Below are 24253 nucleotides of genomic sequence, written 5' to 3'. Positions count from 1 at the left end.
AGCCCATAAATTAGAAAATAATATATTCTAATGTCACCAACTTACTTATCTATAAAGTCATCTGCACTCTTCTTTGGCATGTTATCTGCATGACGAAGTAGCCAGATAATTTCATCACGGGCAAATGATAATGCCATAAAAACAAAAAGTGCCTATTAAAAAAACCACTGTTAAGTTTTATTTGAAAATTAAAAACATTTGTTCATAGTTTTAAGTGAAAAAAAATCACTGGCAAGACATGATAAGATTCAACTTGAAAGAGGAAACTAATACAAGCCAGAACGTAGAGGCATGTTTGAAGATGATCACACATATAAGAAATGAGGAAAGTATCAGAAAGGGTGAGGTGATTGTCAAGCTTAGCAAGTTTATTAATGGCTGAATTAAAATTTCATGTAGTTTGATTCACACTTAGTAAAATTTCATACAGATCAAGTATTTTTAAGTGTTTCATATGACATATTTATCAAAATAAGAATTAAATCATTTACCTTGGGACCAAGCAAGCCAGGTTGATCAGAGAGGACAGTAGCAAGTTCTTTCAGTGCAGACCTTAAAAACTTGCGTCGTTCTCTGTGCATTGAGCCACTATAGGGAAAGATGTCATTATAGCTGATCTGTTTCTAATAAAAATTATTATTGGCCATTAAAGTAACACATCATGTCAAGATCAACTTCAAAAGTATTTTCTATTAATGTTTTTATTTATTTTTTGAGAGAATAAGTATGGGCAAGACAGGACCTAAGTAAATATGGGCAAGGCAGGGCCTATTGCTGCTGCAGACAAACTTCAGATGCATGCTTCACTTTGTGCATCTGGCTTTAAATGGGTACTGGGAAATCAAACCCAGGCCACCAGGCTTTGTAAGCAAGCACCTTTAACTGTTAAGACATCTCTCCAGTCCAAAAGACTTTTTTTTTCCTTAAGGAAGCAGAAGCCTCAACTTAAAAAATATCCTTTTCTTTTTCTTTGCATAAATCCTACCCAACTTCAGAGACTATGTCTCCAAGAAGGATGGCCAGATATTTCTGAGTATGTTCTATAATTCTGAAACCACATAGTTTAGTGCTTTGTAGAATGGGCTATGAAATCCTTAAAGGCAAGCATTACTTTGCTGTATTGTAATTTTGCAATTTTCACATGAAAAATAGAACCACAGTAAGCATCTACTTACCTACATTCTTTAAGCATATCTCTACTGAACATGTAAAGCTGAATAGACACCAAAAGTTCAAGAACAAAAAGCTAGCTGGAGCCAGGTGTGGTGGTGCACACTTTTAATCCCTGCCCTCATGAGGCAGAGATAGGAGGATAGCTATGAGTTCAAGGCCATCCTGAGACTACATAGTGAATTCTAGGTCAGCCTGGGCTATAGTGAGAACCTACTTCAAAAAAACAAACAAACAAAAAAAAGCTAACTAGGCATGGTAGTATACATCTTTAATTTTAGGATTTGAGAGGCTAAGGTAGGAGTAGTATCATGAGTTCAAGACTACAGAGTGAGTTCCAGGTCAGCCTGGGGAGGGGAAAAAGCTTTCTACAAACAGAAAGCTAGAGGAGCCAATTCAATGTTTATATACCAGGTATTTTTAAATTCAGATACAAATTAAAGCTTATTCTCACATAAGCAAAAATAGCCCCAAATCTTCTAAGTTTTCTAACTTCTCATACTATACAAAATAGATACTGTTCAAAATTTTTTTCAAAGTTTAGATAAAGCCATAGAAATATACATAGGTACACAAATATCTGTACATACATATACAGATATATATGGATGATACATATGACAAAACCCAAGTATAAAGATCATACAACAGCAGTAATTTTGCTGTGACAGATTAGTTTTAGATGACTTTGATACAATGCATTCCTCTGCCTCTTTCATCTTAGGTGCCATCTCTCTAACCTTTAAGTTCTCATCTAAATAACAAATATGATGCCTGCCTCAAAAAATATATACATTTTTCATGATGCTGGCATACAGCATTTCTGTAGTATATAACTTCAGTGACATGATCTTTTCACTGACAATAATAAAGCCATCTGATATCATTCCTAAGAAGAAAACAAACTGATTATTTGGCTGTTACTTCATAGGATTACTGTGAGGAATGTGTGCTGTTCATCAACAGTGACAGAATGTAAATACCTGGATATAGCACATAGTAACCAGTTATAGGAATTGTTATTGTTTACTACTTAAAGTGATATCTTCTAAAAGATTTTTTTTTTTTTAAGGTAGGGTCTCACTCTAGCCCAGGCTGACTTGGAATTCACTATGGCGTCTCAGGGTGGCCTCAAACTCATGGAGATCCTCCTACTCTGCCTCCCAAGTGCTGTGATTAAAGGCATGTGCCACCACGCACGGCTTAAAAGATATTTTTTAAAAGATAGTCGGGAGGCAGAGGTAGGAGGATTGCCGAAAGTTCGAGGCCACCCTGAGACTACATAGTGAATTCCAGGTCAGCCTGAGCCAAAGTGAGACCCTACCTCAAAAAACCAAAAAAAAAAAAAAAAAAAAAAAAAAAAGATAAATATGGCACTAAATATGAACATGTCTAGAAAAAAATTCTAACTCCAAAATTATTATTACTTGCACTAGAAAATCATTTTTTGAATAATATAAGCATGGTACTTCAGAATGATAAGACAAAGAATAATGATGATTTAAAATGTCCCATGATTTAATCTAACATAATAGAAATATAACACGATTAAGAGTCACATAAATACCAAATAATAATACATATAATTTTAAGACCCATAGTCTTCTTTCATAAATCTGATTTATAATTGACATAAAACTTTGATTATCAGGCTAGAGAGATAGCTCAACAGTTAAAGACACTTGCTTGCAAAGCCTTCCAACTCAGGTTTGATTCCCCAGTATACATGTAAAGGTGGCACATGTGTCTAAAGTTCATTTGCAGTGGCAAGAATCTCTGGCATTTCCATACATACATAGTCTTTCAAGTAAATAATTTATTAATATTTTTTAAAACCTTAGATTTTGCTGGGCATGGACGCACACACCTTTAATCCCAGCACTCAGAAGGCAGAGGTAGGAGGACTGCCGAGAGTTCAAGGCCACCCTGAGACTACATTGTAAATTCCAGGTCAGCATGGGCTAGACTGAAACCCTACATTTAAAAAAAAAAAGGGGGGGGAGACTTTCATAAAAATAGTATAGTATTACTTTAATCAATATATGCAACAATTAGAAGAACAAAGTCAATAGCAGTTGGTTTATATATAATTCTTTTTTCAAGGGAACATTGTAAGAGCTGGTAATCATGCCACTTTTAGAGCGATCTTTCATTTTTGGTTGTTTCTAGGTATTCAGAAAGACATTATCAGCAAATAAAAGTAAAATGTAAATTTCAGAATTTAAATAGGACTTCAATTTTATCAACTGATTATTGCACACTGTTTAAACTTTGATGATAAAATTTCCAACTCTCAGTATCAAACAACAACATTTTTTTTTTCCTGGTTTTCTGAGGTAGGATTTCACTCTAGCTCAGACTGACCTGGAATTCACTAGGTAGTCTCAGGGTGGCCTCAAATTCACAGCAATCTTCCTACCTGTGCCTCCCAAGTTCTGCGATTAGTGGCGTGTGCCATCATGCCCAGCTTAAACATCAACAATTTTTAAGGGCGGAGGAAATGGAAATGTCAGTATTTTCTTTTGCCAAAATAAGCATGATCATATATGTAATAACAAAATTAAAAATCAAACTAAACACATATAAAAGTTTTTAAAATCTGTGGTTTAATATTCATTTATGAAATGGTTCTCATCTCTCTGTCTTTTATAAATCCTGATAATAAGATATTATTTCTCATCTAAGTTTGTGGGTGAAAATGTAAGTATATGGTATGTAACTACTAAGGTGAGCTATCAGTTATGTAAAATTAATTCATAAGGAAATTGTGTAAAGGTCTTATATTAACTTCTACATATGTGCTAATATAATAAACTAAAATTAGTAAAGGGTGTAAAACTCAAAAGCACACACTTTATGTTTTAAATATTTTTTTAAAACCTTAGATTTGCATAAAAATAGCATACTATTATTTTGATCAACATATGTAACAATTATGTGAAACAGTGTGAAGTTATCAATTTTCATAAAAATGTGACTGTGAAGAACAAAAAGAGGTCATAATTAAAGCAGAAGTCCTTTGTATGGCACTCCCTTACCAGCATTTCAAAACTACTTAAAACCTACAATGGGGCTGGAGAGATGGCCAAGTGGTTAAGGTACTTGCCTGCAAAGCCTACAATCCCATGTTTGGTTCCCCAGTAACCATGTAAACCAGATGCACAAGGTGGCACATGAATCTGGAGTTTGTCTGCAGTGGCTAGAGGCCCTGGTAAACCCATTCCCCACCCTCTCTCTCAAATTAATTAGTGAATTAACTAATTAAAAACTACCCACAATATTTCAAAAATTGCAAGAAAGGGAGGTTATAAATTTAAAAACTTTCCTTGATTGGAGTCCTACCTTCAATGACCACATCTTGCAAATCACTACTCTGTACTCACTTTAACAAAGTAATGCTTTAAGAAAGAAACTCTTAATTGAAAGTATCACAGGAAAATAGAACTTACGCATGCGACACAGCTGCCTCCTTGCATTCTCTTATGTCGTTAATACGTTTATTATAACTAGATGTAAGAAAAATTGAACGATATCAATCTTAATTTGAAAAACAGCAGCCAAAAAGAGTATGTGAAATACTGAAAGTCAAATTAAAATTACTTATTAACAACAAAAACTCCTCAAATAAAATGTCTATCATCTATTTCAAACATCTTTTCCTAGTACCTTAGATACGCAAATAAAATCTTCCTAGAAAACATTCATGATACAAAAACAATATGAAACGTCACAATGCAGATTTTTATTTTATTAAATTATATTACTTCATTAAAATCCAGTAGATATTAAAAGTACACTTCCAAATCAATTAACAGTGGTTTCCAAATACCTAAAGTACTCACAAAACTATCACATCTGACTTTATCAAGTCCACTCCTAAGCATAGAGAAATTCTACAAGGAAATATATGAAAGGTGGCTCTGAATGTAGGGATTTTTATGATGAGAAAAAAATGAGGATTACTTTAAGTTATTGTAAGAGACAGAATTGTGGATTATTGTTACCTTCTAGTAAAAAGACTTTGTTTTTCAAACTAAGAAAAGAAAATACCAATAGGACTGAAGAATCTGTTAGTGGTTAAGGCACTTGCCTGCAAAATCAAAGGACTGGCCTCCCACCAGCCCAGGTTCAATTCCTCAGGACCCACATAAGCCAGATGCAGAAGTTTGGAATTCGTCTGCAGCAGCTGAAGGCCCTGACAACACACCCATTCTCTCTATATCTGTTTCTTTCTCTCTCTCTCTAATAAATAAATAAATTTAAAATACAAAAAAAAAAAAAAAAAGGCCAGAGCATGGTGACACACACTTTTTAAAAAAAAATTGGCATATATTTGTGATATAAACTCATATTCCTAAAATGTTAAGGAAACAATAAAAATTTTTCTACACTCTCCCTAAACAACTTATACCAAATAAACTCCAACTGCTGTACAGAAGTACTCACAGGCTCCACCTGTTCTCTGAACAAATGTTCAAAGCACATATAATCATGGGTCTCTGTAACTAATAAGCTTCTATAATTATGGTTTGACATGCTAATTCCTCTTTTAAACTAGATTGATCACTCAAAAGAAAGAATAAGCTAAAGATAAGATAATTAAACATGATTTGTTTTGTGCTATGTCTAGACTTACTTAAACCATACATAAGCTCACTAGGTAGGTAGGTAGGTAGGTAGGTAGGTAGGTAGGTAGGTAGGTAGGTAGGTAGGTAGGTAGATAGATAGATAGATAGATAGATAGATAGATAGATAGATAGATAGATAGATAGGAACTACAAGATTTTAAATGTCTAATATATTTAAATAATTCCACAAAGGTGGTCAATATATTAAGACATAAGTTTCATGATTTTCAATCTCAAACACAGAAAAGCACACTGGCAATATTTCTCATATTATGATTTGATAGATCCTCTGTATTTTAGTAATAGAATCAATTACAATAACAAAAGTCATTACTTGAGACAAAAACAGCAGAAAGAAGTAGGAAGAATGGCAGGAAGGATCACATACATACAAACAAACACACACACACACACACATTGAGAGAGAGAGAGAAAGAGACGTGGAGTAACAGATGATACCCAGAAATTGAATTTTAATTTGTACCTCAGGGTAATTCATATGCCTACCAATACTCACAAAGATATACACTGGCTCAAAATTTTAATGATAATACATTTTTATATTTTAGTAATGAAGTAATAAAAGCTTCATTTTTATTTCACCTTCATGAGAAATAAATGTATGCAAATAATATTTTTATCTGAAGTTACCAAGCCTAGCATAATGACTCAACATAAGCAGGAAATCCCAGGGTATTTTATTGGTTCCTTATTTCACATAATTTTATAGTACTACTAAGTGCCATCTCAACTTCACTTTTCAATACTGGCTACAGGATCTCAAATGAAGAGAAACTAATGTATTAAACTTTTTTTTAAGTAAATAATTTCAAAGCTAGAGAAATGGCTCAGTAATTAAAGTTGCTTGCAGCAAAGCCTGATGGCCTGAGTTGGATTCCCCAGTGATGCATTAAGTGGTTCATGCACTCACAAGAGGCCCTGACAAGCACATTCTCATTTTTTCTCTCTCTCTCTCCTTGAAAATAGGTAAATAAAATATTTTTAAAATAAATAATTTCAGAAGTATTTGCTTTACAGGGAATGAGCAAAAATAAATCACTTGGGATATATCCTATTATCAGAAAATGTGATTTTGTATATGTAATAATGGTCTGACCTACAATTTCTGATTAACCTAATGAAGTATTTTTGATTGTTTCAAATACTTTAAAATATTATGTTTATTTATTTATATGAGAGACAGCAAATCAGGCAGAAAGAGAGAATGGGTGCATACAAGGACCTCCAGCCATTACAAATGAACTCCAGATGCATGCGTCACTTTGTGCACCTGGCTTATGTGGGTCCTGGACAATCAAACCAGGGTCCATTGGCTTTGCAGACAAGTGTCCTAACCACTAAGCCATCTCTCCAGCCCTTCAAACATTTATAAAATACATTCTATTATTAAATAACACTTCTAAACATTTCAAAACTCTACAACAGTGTTTTCTGTAAGTTATTTATAAAACTATGTTGTAGTTGAAAATGCAAAAATCTAGAGATTTTTAATACATTAAGAAACTTTTGAAAGTTGTATTAGTATTAGTATTGTTAAAAGCATTTTGCTAGGACCAAAGTAAGATAGTTATAGACTATATCTTCCTAAATTCTGTGACCACTGCGGTGTCCCTAAAACCTATGTCACTAGAGATAATCCAGTTGTCACCCTTCTCCCCCCCCCAAAAAAAAATAGAGAGAGAGAGAGAGAGAGAGAGAGCAATTGAAACACCATACCCTCGTATGTTTACAAATAAGTCTTCTGCTGCTTTGTGAATGTGGAAAACTTCGTCTCGAAAGAGAGAGAGGCAAGAACTACTCTGAAGAGCAAGCTTCCAAAGATTCAGTGCTGTGGCATCAGTATTTAGGATCCCATGGCATAAAATAAAGCCAACTTGAAATAAAAAGAAAGGGAAATACATATGTAAAAGTATTCCAAAGTCAACTGTAACTTCTTTTGGTTACAGTGTAATTTTCTACAGATACAGAAACATAAAAAGAATCACAAAACTGAGGTTAAGTGATTGGTAATATAATAAAGTTATATGTAAGAAACAGTATTTTTCTTTTCCAATTATAATTTATCAACTACCAAACATGACATTTATTAGATATACCAAAGTAAATTAAAACCAAAAATCTTAACTGAACACAGAAGTTAAAACAAATATGTAGTTTTAAAAATTACACAGAAAAAGCAAGGCAATGTAGCTCTGCAGTTAGCCTAAGCCTTTCTTTCACCTATAACTAATTCCATTCTGTCAGGGCCTATATGAGGAATGAATAAGGTAAGCCATCTATGTGTTTACCACATCTGTGCCAGCCCAAAATGAAGCACAGAGCTAAGACATATCACCAGGTACTATTCTCTAAAACCCAAAATCCAATTAGCAATCCTGTAACTAAACAATTTTACTTACAGATAATCCATTTTTCCATTGCATCCAAAGACAAATATTCACAAGGCATCTTAAAAAAAAAATATAAACATTTGTGCTTTAAAGAAATTCTTTAAAGAATTCCATATTTAGTCACTCTCCTGTCTTCCTCCTAAGAATCCTTACTATACATTTCTTGGTTCAAATACTACAAGAAATTTGAAAAGTTGGACAAGTGTTTAGTAACCTGTATTTAAATTTGCAGTCAACAGTAAGAGCTAAGCCCACTCACACTTGCACACTCTCAACTTCTTGTCTTCTGATGAATAACAACTTTCCAGTTCTCAAGCCTATTTCAAGCATTTACATTATTCTAAGAAATAAAACTTTAATCAAGTGAAAAGGGGAAGATGCCTGTCTCCACCAAACCACTGAACTGTCAAGTGTGCATCCTCCATAGTGTCTATGCTCACATAAAGAAAATACAATAGAATGCTTTTCTCTTATTGCTATGATGTTTACGTTTTCTTTATGTCTCTTTAATTTTTCTACCCTAACAAAGCAAACTTTTTAAATTTCAAAGTACAATGCTCATATAATTATTTAATTATATTATATATATTATTTAATTAATTGTATTAATTTAATGTTAAATTTTTATATATAAAAACAAATCATCTGGTATGACTTAACTAGTGAGAATTTCACAATAAATCTCACTGACAAATGAACGTTAATGTTGCTATATCCTAAAAACCACTTATTTTGCCCCAAAAGGTAAAAGAGAACCATACAGTGTCAGACTGTGCAGGATTAAGCATTGTACTGGGTGCACTGATGAGACTCAACAATTGAGCATTTCTCCACTGGTCAGCTGAAAGGTTCCTTCGAGGGTATACCATCTGAAGGGAAATTAGTGCATCTGAAAGAGACTAATTAAAATAGGAAAAAGAAAGTTGAAGGATAAGAACTTGCCTATTTAAATTCAGTTACAAGGGCCGTGCATTTATAACTATACCATCACAAAAACAACAGAACCTAATTACAACCACACTATCCAAGCTGGTCACTGACTCCCCTCCATGTTGGTTTGTTTTGTTTTCAATGCTACAAAAGTTACAGCAATTCCACATTCTTGGGCAAGAACTTTACCCAGGAAATCATGTTATTTTTTAAAGATTAAAATGAGTGGAAACCTTGAGATGCAAAAAGGAGCAGAGATCAAGGACCATCCCTTTAAAAATGTTTGTATGCTGATCGTGCTTACTAAGAGAAAAGAACTTTGTTTTATTATAAATCGGGCTAACTCCCAGGCTATTCTTGAACTCCCTACATAGCAGAGGATGACTCTGAACTTCTGACTTGCCTGCCACTACCCCTCAGTGCTGAGACTACAGGTGTGCACCACCATGACTGGGTTTTGGGGTGATGAGGATTTATGACTAAGTTTTTTTTTTTAAATTTATTTATTTGGGAGCAACAGGACAGACAGAGAGAGAGAGAGAAAGAGAGAGAGAGAGAGAGAGAGAGAGAGAGAGAGAGAGAGAGAGAGAGAGAGAGGGAGGGAGGGAGGGAGGGAGGATGGGCGTGCCAGGGCCTCCAGCCACTGAAAACAAACTCCAGACATGTGTAGCCCCTTGTGCATCTGGCTAACATGGGTCCTTGGGGAATCAAGCCTTGAACCACGGTCCTTAGGCTTCACAGGCAAGTGCTTAACTGTGAAGCCATCTCTCCAGCCCAAAGTTTTAGATAGCTTAAAGTATTTTACATTTCTCCAAAGAAGGCCTTATGAAAAAAAAAATCTATTTTAACAAATAGCTTCTATTGGTTAATGACAGCTTTGTCATCAAAATATTTAATATTTATCTGATCTGCTTCTTGCTTTTTATAGGTAATGAAACTTAGTAATAAATCTTTCTTTCTCAAAAATTCTGTACAAAGGCCTATGAGATTGCTCAGACGTTTAAGGTATTTGCTTACAAAGCCTAGAGTTCCAGGTTTAATCCCCAGGACCTACATAGAGCCAGACGTAAAATGGCAAAAGCATTCGTGATTTCCAGAGTGCCTGTGAAAATGGGAGGCAGATTCAAGAGAATTCTAACCTGGAAGACTTAGCTAACAAGAGCTATCTCAAAAGGGGGTAAAGCACACACCTGAAGTAGTTCTCCGACTTTCACAAATGTGCCATGTGTAAAAAACACACAAAACCACACACAAATAAATGAATAAAATTAAACAAAAGTCTAAACTGGGGAAATGACTCAGCAGTTAAAGTCATTTGCTTACAAAGCCTGGCAAGCCTGGGTTCAATTCCTCCCATATTCATATAAAGCCAGATCCACAAAGTGGCACATGTGTCTAGGGGTGTCTAGGGTTCATTTGCAGTAGCAAGAGGCCCAGGCATACCCATACACTCACTTTTACTCTCTCATGACCCCCCCCCAAATAAAAATGTGTAAAAATATAAGAACACAGCAATTCTTTAATCTGTCTACACATTAAGTGTTTGAGGAGCCAGGACTCTTAAAATTCCACAAGCTTGGATCTCTGGCAGTAGAAATCTACTATTGTAACTTTAGTGATTCTAATGCAAGCAACTAAAAATGTTTCAAAGACTAAGTTATATGAACTATTTTTTTAAAATACCATGCCAAATGTATAAGAGCCTTTCTATCAAAACTCTTTTAGAATATCAAAATAAATCAAGATTAGGAATAACTGATCCAAGTCAAATGAATTCTAAGTAATGTCTAATCTATTAACTGTTGAAACCTGTGCCATGGCTACTGCAGCCTGCATCTGTGATTTTCTTCCTTTTTTTTTCTTTTAAAGAGGCAATTCCTGACAGAACTTTAAAAGATTAAAAACCTACTCAAGAAATTTTCATCACTCACAGGAAAAAAAAAAAAATGAATTAGCAGCTGGAGAGATGGCTTAGCAGTTAACATGCTTGCTGCAAGGCCTAATGATGCAAGTTCGATTGCCCAGTACCACATAAAGCCAAGTTCAGTATGAAGTGTGCACTCTGTCTCTCTGCTGCCTGCCTGCCTCTTTCTCTCTCTCTCTCTCTCTCTCTCTCTCTCTCTCCCTCTCTCTCTCCCTCTCTCTCTCTCTCCCTCTCTCTGCTTGCAAATAAATAAATAAAACATTTTTAAATTGAATCAAATAAACACAAAGCCACACAGGAGTAGTGAAAAATCAAAACTGGAATAAAAGAAATCACAAAGCTTTTGTACAGCAAAGGACACTCTGAAGAGAGCAAAGAGGCAACCTACAGAATGGGAGAAAATCTTTGCCAACTTTTTATCTGAGAGAGGATTAATATCCAGGATATACAAAGTACTCAGAAAACTAAATAAGAAATCAACCCAATTAAAAAATGGGCTATGGAATTAAATAACAGAGTTCTCAAAAGAAGAAATACAGATGGCATATAAACATCTAAAAACTGTTCTATGTCCCTAGCCATTAGGGAAATGCAAATTAAAACTACTTTAAGATTCCATCTCACTCCTGTCAGAATGGTTACGATCATGAAAACAAATGGCAATAAATGCTGGCCAGGATGTGGAAAAAGAAGAACCCTTCTACACTGTTGGTGGGAATGCATCTGGTCCAGCCATTGTAGAAATCAGTGTGGAGGTTCTTTGAGACAGCTAAAAGTAGATTTACCCTATGACCCAGCTATACCACTCCTAGGCATATATCCTAAGGGCTCATCTCACTACATTAGAGATACTTACTCAACCATGTTTACTGCCATTCTATTCACAACAGCTAAGAAATGGAACCAGCCAAGATGTCCCTCAATTGATAAGTGGATAATGGATGTGGCACATTTATACAATGGAGTTCTACTTAGCAGTAAAGAAATATGAAATTTGTGGGAAAATGGATGAATCTGGAAAGGATTATACTTAGTGAGGTAACCCAGGCCCAGAAAGCCAAATGTCACATGTTTCCTTTCATATGTGTATCCTCTGGTGTGCCCATTCTATCTGCCTTTTCCTCTCTCTCTCTCTCTCTAATAAATAAAATAAAAAATGATAAGCTGTTGAAAGAATAAAATTACTTCAGTAAAAATTTAGGAAATTCAGACTAGAAATGCATGACCTATAAAATATAATCAGCAAAGAAATTAAATTGTAAAAATAAAATTTTCATGAGAGAAGAAACTGAAAGAAAACTTCTGGTAATAATTGTACGTCATGAAAAACTGCATCTAGGGAGATGGCTCAGCAGCTTAAGGTGCCTGCTTGCAAAGCCTGATAGCCTGGATTCATTTCCCCAGCCACCCATGTAAAGCTGGGTGGCCATTTGTTTGCACTGGTAAGAGACCCTGGCATACCTACACACCTCTCTCTGTCTCTGTTTCTGTCTCTCTTTCTCTGTCTCTCTCTCCTGGTCTGGATTCATTTCCCCAGACACATGCATAAAGACTAGAGGCAAAAAGTGGGATAAGCATCTGAAATTCTGTTTGCAGTGTCAACAGGCCCTGGCATTCCAGATGCAAATAAGTAAATAAATAAATACTTATTTAAAAAAGGAAAAATTATACAGCTTATACAATGTGAGGGTTTTTTAAGTTCAATAAATTCCACAAACTGAATAAAAAAATATTCTGGACACTCAGTTTTGGCACTACTGTTGCCAAGTGGCTGTACTTTGTCCCACTTCTCCAGAATCTGTGGATGACCAGTTGCATGAGGTACCTAAACACATTCTAGAAGTACTCATGAATGCATAGTTCTGACTGGCCCTGCTGCAGAGAAGACATAATGCCAAGACTCCTTACAGTCAGAATTACAGTTTTAAAAATATTTTATTTATTTGTAAGCAGAGACAGAGAGAGAGAATGAGAGAGAGGGAAGGAATGGGCATGTCAGGGCCTCCTGCCACTGCAAATAAATTCCAAATGCATGTGCTACTTTATGCAACTGGCTTTATGTGGGTACTGGGGAATTGAACCCAGGCCATCACGCTTTGTACGCAAGTACCTTTAACAACTGAGCAATCTCCCCAGCTTCAGAATTACATTTTTAATGTATCTTAAAAGAAAAAATATTTCAGGGCTGGAGAGATGGGTCAGTGATTAAAGTGATTGTCTACAAAGCCTAAGGATCCAGGTGTGATACCCCAGTACCCTCGTAAATCCAGCTGCACAAGGTGGCACATGCATTTTTTAACACACTATACTGAATTTAATCTAAGTCTCTTTATTCTACAGTGGACCAAATCAGTTCTCTCCTTTACAAGTAGATGAAACCACAATTATCCATATCCCGTTATAATTATTTTTCCAAAAGACATATATCACTTTATTATCTAGCCATGTGTAAATAATCTCTTATATCTGTTTTTGCACATCTAAAAGCCAGTTCTTACCTTGCTATGGGGTACAAATTCTTCCATCATCTTTTTTAAAGGGTTTTCATAATCCACAATCATTTGACCAAGGCGTGGGTATTCTCGGTCACTTAAAATACACATATCAAATTTCAATGAGTTGTAAGCCATCAAATTAAGAATTGTAGAAAAAAATTTTATAACATGAGTGTACCTTGCTCCATGGGTCATCTCATGTGCATAGTTGTATAATCCAATGATTGCCTTTCTTTCTTCAATTCGAGAGAGCAGTATCATTAATGTTGTATAGGTTATAATCAAATCTAAGTAGTTTTTTGTTAAATCAAAGTTCACAGTCTAAAAAAGAAATCATTAAGTTTAATACCTTCTGATATTATCTTTCATAACAGCTACTTTTGAAATCCTAATACTTTCATTCTCATTTCTGAAATTTTTTAATTTATTTCTCTAAGCATATTTAAAATTTCAATTATAGATAACAGTTTTGAGTTTGTGATATAATTTAGTGAGTAAAAGGACTTGTTAGCACTTTATGCAAACTCATAATAGTTATAAAGGACAAAAATTATAAATAAAAATCATGGACACCAATGTCACAAAAGAAACAGGAGTATTATTTTTTTAATATTTCTCATCTTAACTGCTTATATTTTAAAAATGTTATGAAGAAAAGTTCTACCAGATATGTGTTTTACAGAAAAAAAATATTGTCCAGTTTCCTTAACTGGACATCCTGAAAATGCTAAAATTAGCAATTATTTCAATAACAATACAAAAATAATTATGCATTTTTACTTTTCTTTACATTTTTGTTGCTTATTTATTTATTTGAGATGAAAGCGACAGAGAAATAGGCAGATAGACAATGGGCGCAGCAGGGCTTCCAACCACTGCAAATGAACTCCAGACGCATGCGCCCCCTAGTGCATGTGGCTAACATGGGTTCTGGGGAATCGAGCCTAGAACCGGAGTCCTTAGGCTTCACAAGCAAGCACTTAACTGCTAAGCCATCTCTCTAGCCCGCATTTTTACTTTTTAAAAAAGCTACTATAGCTGGGTGTGGTGGCACACGCCTTTACCAGCACTTGTGAGGCAGAGGTAGAAGGATACCATCAGTTCGAGGCCACCCTGAGACTACTTAGAGAATTCCAGGTCAGCTTTGGCTAGAGCGAGACCCTATTTCAAAAAACAAACAAACAAAAAAGGTACTATGTCAAATTCACAATGCTAAAGCTTTATATTCTCAGTTATATAAACTTTCTCTCAAGAAACTGGATCTATGAGTTCTTTGGAAACAGAATTAGAAATTTTCCTGAAAATGATACTTACAATATCAAAGAAAACTTGGCAAACATCAATAGTATTCAGCAATTCACAGACATGGTCCTGAAAGAAAAGTTTATTTAATCTTATCAGCATAAAATAGTTTTTGAGAGAAACTGAGAACTGAACCCAGATCCCCCACAAGCTTAGCAAACTTTCTACCCCTGGGTAACATACTCAACCCCATATAAACAATTTTAAACTCAGAAAACATAAAACACATCAAATATATTTTAGATGTCAGTTCTGGAGGAATTCTAATTTCTTTATGTAAATGCCAAAGCAATTTATGCATTTAACAAATATTAAATTTATTCTGAAATGTAATTTTTGTTAAATTACATACCTTAAATTCCATCACATCTACAAATGTAAAGTAATATAATGCCAGATTTTTCAGAATCTCTGATTTTTCTTTCTGTAGTTGTGCAAGCTGTTGCTGTAAAAACAAAATAAGAACGTATTTTCAGAAAGAACAGAACTATCAAATGTTGCTATGAACTATCTTTCTTAGATTGCTGTATAGAAGCGTAACTTTTAGAATAATATTTCTAAATTATTAAAGCTTTTCAAAAAGCCAAAATACTTCAGAGTACAACTCTGAATAGTGATCAGCAACTGACAGTGTGAGGCTATTTAAAAAAAAAAAAATCAAGCAGATTAGTACCAAACTACACTACTATAAAGGAAAATTGGAAAATGTTAGGAGAAAACACTTATCAAATTAACTCTTAAAAAAAACTCAAAACAAATCATGATTATGATCACTAGAAGTGAAAGAAAAGAAGGTGAAAAATGTTACAACTTACACTACAAAAAAACAATATGCTAGATAAATTTGGAACTTACCAAAAAGAACATCCAGGCAAAGCCACGTTACGCATGCAAAATAAAATGTAGATACAAACATAAAATACAGTAACGGTTCCCTGACCAGACCCACAAAACACAATAATATATTAAACAAAAGGGGGGAAAAAAAAACCACAAGAACAAAAAGAAATGAAAAAGACTAGAGTTCAGACATAAGAGAGAAATGTGAAAACCAAGTACTTCAGTCACATTAATTAAATTTACAAGCCCTAATATTTCTTTTCAAACCCATTATTTCTAAAATAATCTAGTCATTTTTAATGCCCTAAGTAATAAGCTGGCCAAAATTCCAATGAACCAGAACGCTGACATTCTGAGTGGGGACTACTGCCTCCCTATCAATTAGTACCTCATCAGAAAAGCAGAACTGTGGGGCTGGGGAAATGGCTTAGCCAAGGTGTTTGCCTGTGAAGACTAAGGACCCAGGTTCGATTTCCCAGGACCCATGTAAGCCAGATGCACAAGAGGGCGCATGCGTCTGGAATTTGTTTTCAGTGGCTAGAGGCCCTGGCGGGCCCATTCTCTCTTTCTCTCTATCTGCCTTTTCTCTCTCTCTTTCTTAAATAGATAAATAAAATATATTTTAAAAAATTTTTAAAAAGAAAAGCAGAACTGCGGCCCATCTCAGACCTGCTGAATGAGAATGTGTCTTTTAAACAAGATATGTCCAAGTGATCTAAATACATATAAAATATCTGAGAAGCACTTAAAACACTAGAAAATATGAGAAACCATTTCAAAATATCAAACATGCTGTCAAAACCCATACAACTTTGAGACCCTCATATAGTCTCATATAGTTATTTAGTACTTAGACGGGACAATTGAGGAAGATACCTCTACACATAATTATATCGAGCCTCTATAAGTAGAAATTTGACAGCAGTGAACCTACATAAAAAGATTCTTTTGAAATTACAAAATGCCAATTCAAAGCAGCAAAAGCATTCACAGTAGTTGTGTGGACTCAACTACTACAGGAAAACAACCATGGATACTGAAATATCTATCTAAAGAAATTTAAACAAGTATTTGAAAAACATCCATGAATGAATTATCTCATTTTCTCCCTGTAAATGCCAGGAAACTTCAGGTATGTACCTGCAGTGGTATGTAACAGTTTCCATCTCCCTCTATGAGAGTAGCTATTTTGCACAAATCTGTTTGCAAAACAATATGTTTCTATGAATTTTTAAATATTATTCTAGTAGCATCAAGCGAATATTTACAATGATCTTCTTTCCTCAGATTACATCTTTTATTGTGTTCAATAACTTTATTAAACATTTCTGACTAATGTCTCAACCTTTCTCCTATTTTTCAGTTCTCTAAATCTGACCAATGAAAACAAGATATAAAGCATAATTTGTCTGTCATGGAGCTTACTAATTTGTTTCTTTCGTTTGCCCCAGGCTACCTAACAGTGCCTGACCCCTTTCAACTCCAGCATCCTACTCTGCACAATTAATGAGAACCAAAATCTTGTTATTGACCTTAGTGATCTTTTATATACAACTCTCATTTTATATATCAATAAAGGGTGTGTTACTGAGAAAACTTAAAAGAGAACATTTTGAAAATTAGGTTAACTACTTAATAACAGAACCCAAAGGAGAAATTTCACCTTTTCTTCTAAAGTGTTCTTTCTACTCTACTCTTCAAAAACTATTTGGTTTAAATTCTGCAAACTTATTTTCTCCAAAAGCATTTATTACTAGACTCTAAATAAGTTAGAATTACTAGATGCCTAAGTTTAAAATAACTAACTTTTTAATATCCTTTACAATCTGGTCCTAACTTATCCTCACAGTGTGTATTTGTGCTACATCCATTCATACACTATATTAGCAAAGAAACTATTAACCATTTTCTATACACATTCAATGCTTACTCTTTTCCCCCATTACTTATATCTTCCCAACACTTACATCTACACCCTCCTATCCTGAGCCACTAAGTTTTACAAGCCAACCTCATTTTCCAGAAACCATCCCTGACAGACTTCTGTGAATGCAAATATTTCCCTCCTCCAATGTATAAATTTTTTTAATTTCTTTTTTTTTTAGTTATCCAGTTTGAGAAGGGGGGGCGCAGATATAGAGAGAAAATGGGCATGCCAGAGCATCTGTTCATGAAAACATTTTAACAAAATTTTTGTAAAATGCTTCACTAAACTTTCTAGCTAAGAACTGGTATTATTTGTATGGGGAGAGGTGGTGTTTACACATGTGAGTGTGCAGATACATGCATCCTGTGCGCATGTGTGTGGAGACCAGAGCATAATATTGGGTATCTTCCTCTACTGTTCATGTGCATTGTTTCCTTGAGACAGAGTTTCTCCCTGAACCTGGATCAACTGTTTACAAGGAGACTAGCTGACCAGCGATCCTCAGTGATTCATTTCTCCTATCTTTACTCTTGAAAAGCCTGGAGTTGTAGGGGCACAACATGGCCATGCCCTGCTGTTTTACATGTGTGCTTAGGTAAAATCAGACCCTCTCGGGCCTTTGAGCTTATCCAGCAAGCACTCTTACCCACGGAACCATCCCTCCAGCCCTAGTACCATCCTTCTTAACAAAGTAAGATGTGTAAAAACTGAAATTAACAAGGGTACACATAATGTAAATCATATACCTCTATGCTAAAAACACACAGCAATTAATCTTAAGAAGCCTTTTCCACATTAAAAAGTGTGAATTGAAAGTGAGTATTTACTACTTTTCATTTTTGCAAAGAAAAGCTATTGACAAATTACAGTAAGGGAACAAATGTCCAGCAGAGTATGGTGGTTTTAATGGAACATGACCCCAAAGATTCTTGAGTTTGAATACTTAGCTTCCGTTTGCTGGCACTATTTGGGAAAGTTGTAGAACCTTAGTGAGGTAGAGTCTTACTGAAGGAAGTGTGTCAGTAAGGGCGGGGTATCTTAGGTATTACAACCACTTCACATTCTATGCTACTCTCTGTTTCCGGTCTGCTTGTAGCAAGGTAACACAGGCTTCCTATTCCTACCATGATGGACTCTACTCTTGAAACTATGTCTTGAACTATACCCTTTTGATTCCATAAGCTGCTTCTGGTTAGGTATTTTTTCACAGAAATGAGAAAGCAACTGAAGAAGAGCTAATTCACTAATCTTCAACACAAAGGAATGTGACTAGAGTTGTAAATTTTCACTACTGAAGCTACTTTTGTGTAACTTTTTTCTTGATCTTAATTCTTGTTCTTTAAGGAAAAAAAAAATATCTGGGTATAATTATGGCATATGCCTTTATCCCAGCACTCAAAAGGCTACATACAGTTGGAGGGTTGTGAGTTTCTGAAAAGCCTGGACTACATAGCTACAATAATTGAAGAAAAAAGGGACAACTCTGGTTGTATTTTATTTTGATTTGCTGGGGGGAGGAGGAGGGAGAGAAAGTGGGCACACCAAGGTCTCTTGCCACTGCAAACAAACTCCATGTAGATGCTCTACTTTGAGCATCTGGCCTTACATGGGTACTGGGGAATGGAACACAGGCCATCAAGCTTTGCATGCAAGCATTTTTAACAGTTGAGCCATCTCTCCAAACCCACGACTCTGATTTTAGAAAATCTTTGTCCATTCTGTTAATATGAGCCAGACCTTAAGAAATACTAAGATAATGATCTGTCACAGCTACCACACTGGTTACTGATGTTCATCTAGGCTACTACAATAGCCTCCTAAATTGGTCTCTGAGCTTCTGCTCCTGCCTCATCAACCTTCACATAGCAGGAAGAGTGGGTATATACAGGCACCCATGACTCTACCTTGAAATAAGTGATTCCAGTGGTGGTTATGCAGTGTGGTAATACTGGTTGAAGAATAATACATGGGAACTCTGTGTTTTTGAAAAAATTATGTAAGTCTAACATCTCAAAATAAAGTTTAATTCCAGTAGTTTTCTGCCATACTTAGAACAAAACATAATCTCCTTACCATTTCCTCAGTCTAAATAGGAGTCTTCCATTTCTCTCTTAGAACTCACCTTCTTTCATAATTCTTCACTTTCAGTAGTTGTTAACACTGCCCTTCCTGCAGGTTCTCAACCTCAGACATTGTACACCTGCTCTTACTCCCTCCCATTTGGTAGTTCCATGCCATTTGTAGCATAGAAGTGCTTTTTACCTCACTTCTCTTCAGGGAAGTACTCCATTCTACTCTCAGAATTCCTTATCTTGCTTCCTATGTCTTCCTCCTACTTTTCTCTAAATGAACACACATACTTGTTCACTTTACTTCTTATTGAACATCCTGTGGGAATTTAAATTTCAGGAGTTTTTAGTATTTGCTACTCTATCTCTAGCATCTAGAACACTGGCACAATGAATATACTATAAACAAATAAATGTTAATTATTTATTGAACTTAATTCAAAATAACCATCTAGCTCTTAAGAGGAACTAAAGGACATAACATAAAGTTGTAAAAGTATGACAATATCTCATTGAAAGAAAGTTTTATTACACCTTCTGGTAAGAGGTCTAATCCATTTCTCCATCCTTTCAATCTTGTGTCTTGCAGAAGCAGCCCAGGGTCATTTAAAAAGTTAAGAGATTAGTTTGACAGAACCTATAGCTTCTGATTTGGCTCTTTTGAAACAATGCCCTTATGAGACATGTGTGGAGAACCCTGAGATATCCTATCAAAGAAAGAAGTCCAGTAATTGCTGCAAACCATGCTGGGCCCACTCAGGAGCACACCTACTAGCTTAATACATCTGTAACCTTAGAGCTTGTGAGGTATAAAGAAACTGTATAGTAAACCCACAGAATCATTAGAAAATTAACTGTTGCTGGTCTTCAGCCACTAAGTTTTGGAATGGTAACTTATATGGCAGTGAGTAACTGAAACAATGAAAAGTTATTAATTTCTTTTATTTTTCTATTTTGTTACATTGTAGTCCAGGCTGGCCTGAATTCACAGCAATATTCCTGTCTCAGCCTCCCAGTACTGGGATTGGGGTGTGTAGTCACAGCATCACAGTAATTATAATAATTTCTATTTCAATGTCTGAGTACACATAAATTTGTCTCAAAAATCTTAGAAATTTATGATTCTGGTGACAAGACTGTTAAACTAAAGCAAGCTGAAAAACAGCAGTGGTACACATGCCTGTAAGTCCCAGAACTTAAAAGATAAATGCAGGTAGATTAGGAGTTCAAGGCCAACCTCAGTTATATAATGAGCTTGAGACTAACCTGGGCAACAGGAGACCCTGTATCCAAAAAAAAAAAAAAAAGAAAGAAAGAAAAAGAAAGAAAGAAAGAAAGAAAGAAAGAAAGAAAGAAAGAAAGAAAGAAAGAAAAAGAAAACTGAAAAGTTTGATAAAAATTTTAGAAATTTAAAATTTTGGTTATAAAATGGATCAAGCAAACTGATAGATTTAATTATAAGGGCTAGAAAAATCATTAATTGCAGGTGTAGTAGCACACACCTTTAATCCCAGCACTCAGGAGTCTGAGGTAGGAGGATCACTGTGAGTTTGAGGCCAGCCTGAGACTACATAGGTAAATGCAGGTCAGCCTGGGCTAAAGTAAGACCCTATCTCGGAGGAAAAAAAAAAATCAATTATACACCCTGATGTAGGTATCAGGTATAACATTTCTATATGTAAGACTTCATGCTGTATTAGGGATAATAACTTACCTCATTTGATGGCAGTGTTTTCCATTTATTATAAATAGAGTGCTAATCCTTTACACTCATGGTCATGGGTAAACTTGTACTTGTGAAACCACCAAAACTCTTCAGCATTAGAGTATCTCCATAGCCCCCCCAAATTCCCCTGTGCTTATCTGAGATAAATCCTGCTCTGATTCTCAGTTCTAGACAAATACTATTCTGCTTTCTATCTCTAGAACTTCCTACATAACAGAATCACACCAAATGTATTGCCATGGGTACCAAGGTTTAAACACTTAGCCTAATGTCTCAGATGGTCAACTGTGCTATGTGTCAACAGTTTGTTGCTCTGAGCTGCTGAATAAGTTAAATGTGCATATACATGTACACACATATACGTGTATATCACATTGTGTTTGTTCATTTCTCTGAACTGTTTCCAGTTTGGGAATATTATAAATAATGAATAATGCTGTTACAACCATGTCTTTAGATGACACATTTTCATTTTGGGAAGATTTCTAGAGCTAAAATTGCTTCCTTCCCTAGTTCTCAGCTTGTTAATCCACACAAGCAAATGAATGAAGTGTTGATCTCTAAATAATAAATTACTGGTATTTGTGAACAACAAATATGACAAACGTTGGGCATTGTGAAAGATGTTGAGGAAAACTATGAATAAAACACTATTCTAAAAGAGATCATACTCTAGTGAGGGGTATACATATAAATACATAAGGCACTTTCACTTTTGATTTATTTATTTTTAAATATTTTATTCAAGTAATTATTTGAGAGGGGAGAGAAGGCACAGAGAGAGACGAGAATGGATGTGTCAGGGCCTCTAGCCACTGCAAACAAACCCAGATGTAAGCAACTTGTGCAACTGGCTTATGTGGGTACTGAGGAAATTGAAGCTGGGTCCTCAGACTTCACAGGGAAGCACCTTAGCCCCTAAAAGCCATCTCTCCAGCCCCTATTTAGTTTTTGGGTTTTTTGTTGTTGTTGTTTTTTGGTTTTTGGGTTTTTTTTGCTTAAAGTAAATACATAAGTTTTAGAAGCCAGTTTCACAACTACATCTAAGCACAAAAATGGTGGAAAAACTACAATTCTCACATTCCCTTCAAGACTAGAACTGGCATTAGCAGGACAGGAACAAAACATCCATATAACAATATCAAGCCAACAACAAGCAATGCCATACTTTCTAAGGATGGTGAGGGCAGTGAGCTACATGGAGATAATTAAAGATGTGCCTAGAATTTAGACAGCACCACTGGGTTACTTGGGTATGCATTTTGAGTATATGTTGTCAAAGGGATGTTAGCTTACATTCATTTTCCTTGACTGGCAAATCTGAAAATAGGAAAAAAGTTTGTCTTTAAACTAGCTTGGCTTCTTTTCAGGTCTGTCTGTCTGTCTTTTTTTTTTTTTTTGACATTTGCTGTTCATATGAGAAAAGGTGAGATGGAATTAGTGTGAGAGTAATTTCCACTTAAAAACCTCTAATATCAAGCCAGGTGTGGTGGTTGCATGCCTTTAATCCCAGCACTCAGGAGGCAGAGATAGGAGGATCTCCGTGAGTTCAAGGCCACCCTGAGACTACATAGTGAATTCCAGGTCAGCCTGGGCCAGAGTGAGACCCTACCTCGAAAAACCAAAAACCGGGGGGGGGGGGGGGGGGGGACGGGGGACCCTCTAATATCAGATCTCCACCAATTCTCTGAATTTAAGGATTCCTTTAACTATGTACCATACCATCTTTTCATTGTCACTCACCATCTAGCCTACTTCATTTCTTACCCACCTTAATTTTAATTGGCTTGTCATTACTACTTCTTGCCCTCCTTTCTCTCTATTACAACTTCCTGATAAAATCTACAGTGAGAAGCCACTGTGGTGGCACATGTGTTTAATCCCAGCACTTGAGAGACAGAGGTAGTAGAACTGCCATGAATTCGAGACCATCCTGAGACTACACAGTGAATTCCAGGTCAGTGTGGGCTAGACCCTAACCTTGAAAAAAACCAAAAGAAAAGAAACTTATATGTATATATATATATAAAACTAGATATTGGGGCTGGAGAGATGGCTTAGCGGTTAAGCGCTTGCCTGTGAAGCCTAAGGACCCCCGTTCGAGGCTCGGTTCCCCAGGTCCCACGTTAGCCAGATGCACAAGGGGGCGCACGCGTCTGGAGTTTGTTTGCAGAGGCTGGAAGCCCTGGCACGCCCATTCTCTCTCTCTCTACCTGTCTTTCTCTCTGTGTCTGTCGCTCTCAAATAAATAAATTAATTAATTAAAAAAAAAAAAACAGGGCTGGAGAGAAGGCTTAGCGGTTAAGCGCTTGCCTGTGAAGCCTAAGGACCCCGGTTGGAGGCTCGGTTCCCCAGGTCCCACGTTAGCCAGATGCACAAGGGGGCGCACACGTCTGGAGTTCGTTTGCAGAGGCTGGAAGCCCTGGCGCGCCCATTCTCTCTCTCTCCCTCTGTCTTCCTCTCTGTGTCTGTTGCTCTCAAATAAATAAATAACTAGATATTGTTGGTCAGTACATTGTCAATTTACTCTCTCATGTTCCTCAAAGATTATTTCACTCCTATCTCTTAAAAACCAACAATTTTTCAGTTAGACTCTCAGCTTAAACTTAGCTTGACCTCTAGATAAATACAACTGGCTCAATGTCTCCACTCAGATTTCTAATGGGTCTCTCAAGCCTATTGCACGTAATTCTAAACTGCTGGGTACATTCACCATTGCAACCCCTAGCCCAACCTATTCCTTTTGGTTCCTCACCCCAATAACTATTGGTACACTTTCAGATCTTAGCCCTCATTGTCATTTCAAAATACACTGTTACTTGCATACTTAC

At 35.7% G+C, this 24253-nt stretch overlaps 1 protein-coding gene across 4 annotated transcripts in view; it reads right to left on the bottom strand.

Moving 5' to 3' along the window:
• The window catches only part of Nckap1 (NCK associated protein 1), a 108640-nt gene that overhangs the window by 59036 nt on the left and 25351 nt on the right, over positions 1-24253 (bottom strand). For 2 of the 4 annotated variants that reach the window (XM_045147267.1, XM_045147265.1), the window contains 10 exons: positions 15213-15305; positions 14873-14929; positions 13737-13879; positions 13562-13652; positions 8971-9108; positions 8219-8267; positions 7536-7692; positions 4620-4676; positions 492-588; positions 46-152 (listed from right to left, as the gene is read on the bottom strand). In XM_045147267.1, coding sequence (XP_045003202.1) covers positions 46-152; positions 492-588; positions 4620-4676; positions 7536-7692; positions 8219-8267; positions 8971-9108; positions 13562-13652; positions 13737-13879; positions 14873-14929; positions 15213-15305 — 989 coding nt within the window. The remainder of the gene's footprint in view (positions 1-45; positions 153-491; positions 589-4619; positions 4677-7535; positions 7693-8218; positions 8268-8970; positions 9109-13561; positions 13653-13736; positions 13880-14872; positions 14930-15212; positions 15306-24253) is intronic. The other 2 variants (XM_045147268.1, XM_045147266.1) reach the window with 1 other exon arrangement.

This window comes from Jaculus jaculus, chromosome 4 (assembly GCF_020740685.1).
Source record: "Jaculus jaculus isolate mJacJac1 chromosome 4, mJacJac1.mat.Y.cur, whole genome shotgun sequence".
NCBI classification, from domain to species: Eukaryota; Metazoa; Chordata; class Mammalia; order Rodentia; family Dipodidae; genus Jaculus; species Jaculus jaculus.
The sequence above is the reverse complement of the archived record's forward strand: the minus strand, read 5'-3'. Positions and strand labels throughout refer to the sequence as shown.